This window comes from Myotis davidii, unplaced genomic scaffold, assembly GCF_000327345.1.
Source record: "Myotis davidii unplaced genomic scaffold, ASM32734v1 scaffold205, whole genome shotgun sequence".
In the NCBI taxonomy this organism is placed as follows: Eukaryota; Metazoa; Chordata; class Mammalia; order Chiroptera; family Vespertilionidae; genus Myotis; species Myotis davidii.
In genome coordinates, this window is record NW_006297573.1 from 5,393,650 (window position 1) to 5,402,743 (window position 9,094).

At 37.0% G+C, this 9,094-nt stretch overlaps 1 protein-coding gene across 2 annotated transcripts in view; it reads left to right on the forward strand.

Annotated features, from left to right (window-relative positions):
- Positions 1–9,094, forward strand: part of ATF7IP (activating transcription factor 7 interacting protein) — an 81,146-nt gene that overhangs the window by 31,765 nt on the left and 40,287 nt on the right. For both annotated transcript variants that reach the window (XM_015570171.1, XM_015570172.1), the window contains 2 exons: positions 6,399–6,482; positions 8,576–8,721. In XM_015570171.1, the coding sequence (XP_015425657.1) occupies positions 6,399–6,482; positions 8,576–8,721 (230 nt within the window). The remainder of the gene's footprint in view (positions 1–6,398; positions 6,483–8,575; positions 8,722–9,094) is intronic.

A 9,094-nucleotide genomic window follows, 5' to 3' on the forward strand; every position in this document is an offset into this window, starting at 1 on the left:
ACTCTGGGGAGGTGCTAATCTAGCCTTTGCCTGAGGCTATCCAGCAAATGGCTCTGTGCAGGGCTTGGGTGGTGGGTCACATGGGATCAACAGGGTGGGCGGAGGGAGCAGTTATAGCTGCTCTCAGTCCCGTCCCCAAGGGCTCTGCCTCTCAGAGTCCCAGCAACCGCTGCAAACCTAGGAGAGAAAGCTGCCCTCGCGTTCCGACCGATGCCAGACAGTCCCGCTTCTCCCTTTTGAGTCTGGGTCCCTAGAGACTCGCCCAGAACTGGAGCTCAGGGCCTGAGCCTCCCTCCGGAGTGAAAACGAGAACCGCGCCCTCAGCCACCAGCCCGCTCTGCGCTCACCTCCGCACCTTTGTATTTTCTGCACTGCGCCTTCTCTGAGTCTCAGTATGCTGTTCTCTTTCCTTCTAGTTGAAGAATTTCCCCTCAGCCAGCTTTCCTGTGGTTCTGGGTGATGTCCGTTCCGTCTTTTAGTTGTATTTTTGAGGTGGTTGTGCGAGGCAGCATTCTCCGGTGTTTACCTATGCCGCCATCTTGGTTCTCTCCCGAGATTCTTCTTTTTTATAGCTGCATAATATTCCATGTTATAAATGTATCACAGCTTTTTTTTCTACTCATCTTCTGATAGGTACTTGGGCTGTTTCAAGATCTTAGCTATTATAAATTGTATTCCTATGAACATAGGGGTTCATACATTCTTTCTGATTGGTGTTTTGGGTTTCTTAGGTTGTATTCCTAGAAGTGGGATCACTGGGTCAAATGGCAGTTCCATATTTAATTTTTTGGGGGAACTCCATACTGTTTTCCATAATGGCTGTACCAGTGTGCATTCCCACCAGCAGTGTATTAGTGTTCCCTTTTCTCTACATCCTCTCCAGCACTTGTCATTTATTGATTTATTGATGGTAGCCATTCTGAGAGGAATGAGGTGATACGTCATTGTCATTTTAATTTGCTCCTCTCAGATGATTAGTGATTTTGAGCATTTTTTCATGTCTCTTGGCCATCTGTATGTCTTTAGAGAAATGTCTATTCAGGTCTTATGCCCACTTTTTAATTGTATTGCTTGTCATCCCTTTGTTAAATTGTCTGAGTTCCTTATATGTTTTGGATATTAACCCTTTATCAGATGTATCAAGCCAAATATGTTCTCCCATACAGTAGGCTCACTTTGCATTTTGTTGATGGTTTCTTTTGCTATGAAGCAGCTTTTTATTTTGATGTAGTCCCTTTTGTTTATTTTCTCCTTAGTTTCCATTGCCCCTAGATGTATCCTCAAATATATTGCTACAAGATATGTCTGAGATTTTGCTGCCTATGGTTTCTTCTAGGATTTTTATGGTTTCACATCCAGTTTTTTATTCATTTTGATTTTTTTCTTGTGTATGGTGTAAGTTGGTGATCTAGTTTAATTATTTTGCATGTGTCTGTCCAATTTTCCCAACACCATTTATTTAAGAGACTATCTTGACTCCATTATATGCTCTTGCCTCTTTTGTCTAACGTTGTTTTTTGAGGTCTGTGTTCTGTTTCACTGATCTCTTTGTTCTTGTGTCAGTACCATCCTGTTTTAATTACAGTGGCTTTGTAGTATAACTTGAAATCTGGTATTGTGATCCTCCCAACTTTGTTTTTCTGTCTCAAGATTGCTGTGGCTATTCAGGGTCTTTTTTGGTTCCATATAAATTTTTGGAATGTGCGTTCTAGATGTGAATTATGCCATTGGTAATTTAATAGAGATTACATTGAATCTATTGCTTTGGGTAGTAACATTTTAATGATGTTAATTCTCCCAATCCATGAACATGGTATATTCTTTGACTTGTTTATATCTTCCTCTATGTCTTTTTTTCAATGTCCTGTAGTTTTCCGAGTACAAGTCTTTTACCTTGTTGTTTAATTTTATTCCTAAGTATCTTAATTTTTTTGTTCCAGTGGTAATTGGGATTGTTTGTTTAATTTCTCTTAATAAGAATTCATTATTGGTGTATAAAAATGCCATTGATTTCTGAGTGTTAATTTTGTATCCACCTAGATTGCCAAATTCAATTAAATCTAGGAGTTTTTTGGTGGAATCTTTAGGGTTTTCTATGTACAATATCATGTACCTGATATTGATATTGTATCATGAATAATGAGAGATTTACTTCCTCCTTTCCAATTTGGATGCCTTTTATTTCTTCTTCTTGTCTGATCGCTGTGGCTAGCACTTCCAGTACTATGTTGAATAAGAGTGGTGAAAGTAGGCATCCCTGTCTTGTTCCTGTTCCTAGGGGAAAGGGCTTTAGTTTTTGCCCATTGAGTATGATGTTGGTTGTAGGTTTGTCATATATGGCCTTTATTATGTTAAGATATGATCCCTCTATTTCCAGTTTGCTTTTTATCCAAGACTAGAGGCCCGGTGCACAAAATTTGTGCACTCGGGGAGTCCCTCAGCCCAGCCTGCACCCTCTTGCAGTCCAGGAGCCCTTGGGAGATGTCTGACTGACGGCTTTGGCCCACTCCCCTAAGCCGTCTGTCGGACATCCTTAGTGCTGCTGTGGAGGCGAGAGAGGCTCCTGCTGCCACTACTGCACTTGCCAGCCATGAGCCCGGCTTCTGGCTGAGCGGTGCTCCCCCTGTGGGTACACATTGAGTGTCTGCCCCCTGCTGGTCAGTGCGCATCATAGTGACCGTTCGTTCTGTGGTTGGTCGATTTGCATATTAGTCTTTTATTATATAGGATGAGGATTGAACCCCTAGGTTAGTGGCTGCACATCAAATTTTGTGCATTGGCCCTTTAAGTGGGTGCCTGCATTTCCAGCCATCTGAACCCTGCTGCTTTTCACAGCCAGTTATTATATGGGCACCTTTCTCAGTTCTGGTGCTCTGGGCTGGGCCACTGAGCTTGTGGTTTAGACCCTAGAGTTCTCAGTGGGAATGCCCCACAGCTGAGATATCTCTCTGGAAATTCAGCTGCTGTCTGTGGAAGCCTCGACAGTCCGTTTGCGCTTTTGCACTTCCCACAAGTCTCTATGCAGTCTCTACTTTCTGTTCTTGGTTATCCGGGTTCCCTCCAGCTTGTCTTCAGTTGATTGTTTGGGATGGTGTTTCTGTGTTTTAGTTGTAATTCCAGTCTGGTCCTTGTAGCTTCCACTTACTCTGCTGCCATTTTGGAAAGGAATTTTTTGTTTTGTTTTAAATGTTCTTACAGAGCCAATAATCTAAGGCAGAGGATTGGCAAATTATGGCCTTAGGCCTTGTGTGTTTTTGTCAATAAAGTTTTATTGGGATATAGCCAGACCCATTTGTTTACCTTTTTTTTGGTCATTGATTAAATAAAAAATGTTTGCCAAACCCTGATCCAAGGCAACAGTTTTGTCTATATTTTCTTGGAGTAAAGTTCTCTAGAAGGTAATTCTGAAAATGGGAAATTTAATTTCCTGATATAAATTCTGTCTTTTAATCCTCTATAGCATACCTTTTCTACCTTTATTTAATGGAATCTTATTAAAATAATGGTTATCAGATAGATATTAAACATTTTGTCTCGGCTCTTTTCCCATAGATTTTTAGGATTACTAAAGTTTTAAGATGTGGTACCTGCTCCTAAGGAGCTTACTGTCTAGTCCAGGGATTTTCCACCTTTTTCATTTCATGGCACATATAAAGTAATTACTAAAATTCTGTGGCATACCAAAATATATATTATATTTTTTGTCAATGTAACATTAAAAACAGGTATAGTTTTGATTCATGCACAATGGACGGGTATTATGTTTGCTGTTGTCATTTTTTTAATTTGACAATCTAAGGGAAAAGAGGTCCGTACCCCTGACTAAATAGTCAGGTATTGCATATTTGTTTGTTGTGTGTTTTGTTTCTTTAGTTAATCCTCACCCAAGGATATTTTCCTCATTGATTTTTAGAGTGGGAGAAAGGGAGGGAGGAAAGGGAGGGAGAGAGGAAGGGAGAAATATTGATATGTGAGACACATAGATTGGTTTTCTCTCGAATGCCAACTGTGGGGTGGGGATTGAACCTGCAACCCAGGTATGTGCCATTAACTGTGAACCAAACTTGGGACCCTTCTGTCCATGTGTTTACTCTCTAACCATTGGGCAGTACCAGCCAGGGCAGGCATTGCATGCTTTAAAAATTCTTACAGTCCATCAGTATGCTGCACCACACTGGTTGAAAATTGCTGGTCTAGCCTGATTGAAAGAATCCCACACTTAGAACTGTTTATTAAACATGGCAGTTTGTAATGAGGCTATACTCAATACCAGAAGAATTACAGCAGAAACTATCTGTGAATGGAGGCAGTTTTAAGCATCCAGATGAGTTTCAGAAGTCTCAGGAACTACTTTAAATTATATATAAAAATGTATGTACATGGGCCTTTGTTTATTATTCTGGGTTGAAGGAGGTGCACTCAGATTCTCTTGAGACTTTAGGAACAAAAAATTAAAGAAATATAGGGCCTTACTCCTTTCTGTAGAATCTGTTAATACCATTTTTCTTATCCAGAGTTCTTTAAATAAAACTAGAATATAAATTTTAATTCTATGTGTCTATTCTAAAATCCTAATGAGTATTTTAAGAGGTGAGAATCCAGGCATATCTTCTAAGCATATAGGGAAAATGGAAATTAGGTGATAGGAGGAGGTTTTGAGTAAAATGAAAGAATCTTAAGCTAAGCTTGATATACCTGTAAGACAAGAGGGAGCTAATATATGCGTAAAAGAGGTAGACTAAACCAGGCCAATTGCCTCTGCTGTGTTCTAGATTATCTGGCTTGCAGTTACCCTAATTGGAGCCATGGCTAATTTTGTTCTTTGAGTGATACGATAATTTGCTCAACAAAGACTGTAAACCTTCATTACAGACAACCCAGTTTACTCGTGTGTCTGGAAACTGGGGACTAGGAAACTCAGGACCTGTCATCATTTTCAGTATTAAAATCAGAAATGTTTGGAAAACTAAATACTACTGTATATAGAAAAAATGCTTTGTAATGAGTTTGTAGCCTACAAGGGAGCAAAATAAATTTTCATTTAATTGAAACTAGGATTGAGGCATGAGATTTTAAAAACATTTCTAATGAGCATAGGATGATAAATGGAAAGTTAATATTCTAATACTCATTTATTTTAAAGTTTAAAAATAGTTTTAATCTATCTATCTATCTATCTATCTATATAGTGCTAGCTTTTTTGTTTTATTTTGCTTTGTTTTACTATAGTCACATTTTACAACTTTATTGTTTTATTAGTGTGAAAATTGTATTTGTAAGAGCTTTAATAGGTTCATCTGTGATCCTGGTCTTTGCCTGTTTTCACTTATAAGGTCTTTTAAGTTTTTTTTTAACTTGACTTTCTACCCACAGGGCTGTTGGGATGAAAACCCTGGTGTTTGCATAAGACATGCCATATCAAAATTTTTATATAGTGCACCTTGTGATTGCTTATTTTATTTTGGTTGCAGAATATGATTAAACAGCGTGCCTTATTGAAGCGACTGGGGAGCCAGTTGCAGTGATGTAAAGGGGGATAAAACGGAAGCCCAAACATATTTGTGATTTGTTCTTCTCTCCCATTTAATGATTGATTAGTAGATGAGGTATAGGTTGATTGGCCAAAGGCTATTTGTGGTACCTCTGGGATTTTGTTAGAGCAGTGAAATTGTATAGACACTTTTAACAATATTTTTGGGTAGCACTCTTAAATTGTTGTATTTTAAATGCCTCTAGTGAAGACAACTTATCTGAACTTTACTTTCCTCATCTATATGATGACAAAAATATTGTGTGTAGTGTAAACTTATACCGAGTATATGAAATAATATATGTTAAGCACCTAGCTTGGTTGTTGGGACTGGTATCAAAGTAGCTATTACTTTTAAGTAAAATGATCATTATTTTTAGGATAGCTTTTCCATTCCTCCTTTATGAACTGTCCCATAACCATTGAATAACAATGGTTCAACCTGTCTGGTCAAAGTAATTAGGTGTTTTGGCAGTAGTTTGCCAGTGGTTTGTAATAGTCATAATCCCTTTTTTAATTTTAGTAATTAAATGTAAGGAGTCTAATTGCTTTATGGTAGTTCTTAATATATTTTAGTAATCTGTGGCTGACAGTAAATTACTAAGTAGGAGTATTTATTTAAAAAAATCTGTACTATTAATTTTTGTCCATGTTAAGAGATTATTATGAATTTGTAGGAACACTTGAAAGTGGACTTGGTCATTCATTTCTACCAGTTCATGCTCCCTTTTAATTCCTAAAATTTCATATCTTGAGACTGATGTCATAAACAATTATTAACTGAATATTTATACCAAAAGTGTAAATTTTCATGTGCTGTTATGAATTCTAATGGAAGTAATGTTTTCTGTTCTCTTTTTTGTTACAGAGGCTCAAAATAATGAAAAGGACAGGAAACCAGAGGAAAAAGAGCAAGTAGTAATACATGAAGATGAAAGAACTTCTAAGAAAAGTAAGCATGTCCAAAAAAACTGAACTGGTTTGAAAAATAGTAAATCATTCATTCTAGTTTGAAGACTGTGGACTATACTTTAATGTCCATGAGATGATTATAAAATTTTGCAATTTAAGTAAGCCACCGTTAAATCATTTTGTTGATGGCTAAGGATATTTGAAAAGATTATTTTATAAACTTCAGTGTTTTATTTTATTTATACTTTCTCCTGTTCCATAAGAAAGATTTAAGCTTAATATTTAGGTACTGTCTTAAAATCTTGAGAGAAATTGTTTTAGATTTATGTTTAAAGCATGAGACTATAAGGATTTTTTCTGGGGTGATATTAGTGAATGGAAGTATGTGTCTCACTCTCCTTAAGGTTCTCAAACTTTGTGGGAAACGATGGGACTGAGTATTATTAAGTTTATAGGAAGATCATTGGACTAGAAGTCAGGAAACCTGGGTTCTGTAACTATCCCTTCATACTGCTCTCTATGTATGACTTAAAGTTATGATTATAAGTGTAGTCATGGCAGTGAGGGCGAACCTATGACGTGTGTCAGAGGTGACACACGAACTTATTTTTTTGGTTGATTTTTCTTTGTTAAATGGCATTTAAATATATAAAATAAATATCAAAAATATAAACCTTTGTTTTACTATGGTTGCAAATATAAAAAAATTTCTATATGTGACACAGCACCAGAGTTAAGTTAGGGTTTTTCAAAATGCTGACACGCCGAGCTCAAAAGGTTTGCCATCACTGTCATAGAGTATAACTGGATTTTAAAAAGAGGCACATAGATATGGATAGAGAGTAAAGTGGAGAGTGGTAGGTGTGGTCACATGAGGGCATTTGCCTTTAATCAGTGTAAAGATTTTAATATTTTCACTTGATTTTTCAAAATCTTCACCCAAGATTATGTTTTCATTGATTTTTTGAGAGAGTAAGGGGTGTTGGGGGAGGGAATAAGAAAGAGAAACATCAATGTGAGAGAGAAACATTGATAGCCTGCCTCCCATGCGTACCCTGACAGGGGATTGAACCCGCAGCCTAAGCATGTGCCTTGAGTGGGAATTGAACACACAACCTTTTGGTGTATGGGGTGACACTCCAACCAACTGAGCCACCTGGCCAGGAGTTCACTTTTTATGTATTGAAAAAGAAACCAGTTAAAATTTGCTTATGAGCTCATGAATATTAACACTATTTGAAATCGAAATTTTCTAAGTGAAGATCTTTGAATATTTATTCTTTACCAAATACACTTTTATAATTGTCATTAATTTTATTATTTTTATATACTTGAAATTCATTAGGATATGTTAAGAATTTCTATTATTTAAAAAAAAAGAATAACATTTATCATGTTATTTGCCTGAGGCTGATATTTAAGTAGGAGTTTTTTTCTAGATTTACTGAGGGAAATATTTACTGAGGAAGAAGAATTAAATAGTTGAAGCTGCACACAGTTGTTAAAAATCTGTGACAGAGACTGAATACTGTATGTTGTCAGAGGATTAGTGTTCACTATAATATTTAGCAATGGGAATCAGTATAAGCTTATTTCTTCTCATTTCATAATCACATTTTTAAGTGATTCTCCATCTTAATAGGAAGATTTCAGTGATAAGATATTTTGTATTTACAGTGTACATTGCTTAGCCATTAGGAAATTCTTTTTTAGCATATTGAAAATCATTTCAAGTTGAAAGCTAAAAGCTACCTGTCTATTTTTCTGATCTCAAAAGTAATTCATGCCAAAACCGGTTTGGCTCAGTGGATAGAGTGTCGGCTTGCAGACTGAAGGGTCCCGGGTTCGGTTCCGGTCAAGGGCATGTGCCTGGGTTGTGGGCACATCCCCAGTAGGAGGTGTGCAGGAGACGGCTGATCGATGTTTCTCATCGATGATTCTGGCTCTCTATCTCTCTCCCTTTCTCTCTGTGGAAAATCAATAAAAATATATTTAAAAAAAAGTAATTCATAAAATAATTGATTGATAATGCCATTGTGATAGCTAGAAATAATATTTTGCTTAGGGTGGAGAATTGGCATTAAGTTATATAATAAAAGACACCTGACAGATCATTATGCTTTTTGTCCTCAGTTGAATTTTCCAGAAGAAAACGTTCTAAATCTGAGGACATGGACAACGTACAGTCCAAACGTCGTCGATACGTGGAAGAAGAATATGAGGCAGAATTTCAAGTAAAGATTACAGCCAAAGGAGATATTAACCAGAAGCTGCAAAAGGTGTTAAAGATTATAAATTGAAAACCATATTAAGTAAAAAGCACCACCATCTTTATTTTTCTAGGTCTTGAAAAATTTTTTTTTGTATTTTACTGAAATAGGTCCCAGAAAAAGAGAACTTAAAGTGGTTGAGCTTATTATCTACACTAATAAAAGAGAAAAATGGTAATTGGCGTGTGACGGTACCCTTTTCATTGGCTAATCAGGGCTATATGCAAATTAACTGCCAACTCAGATGGCAGTTAACTGCCACTAAGATGGGGGTTAATTTGCATATGTAGGCACAATGCAGGGAGGTGAAAGGGAAAGCAGGAAGAAGGCCCCTGCCACTGACAGTGATCAGAAACCCAGGGGGGAGCTAAGAGCTGGGGGG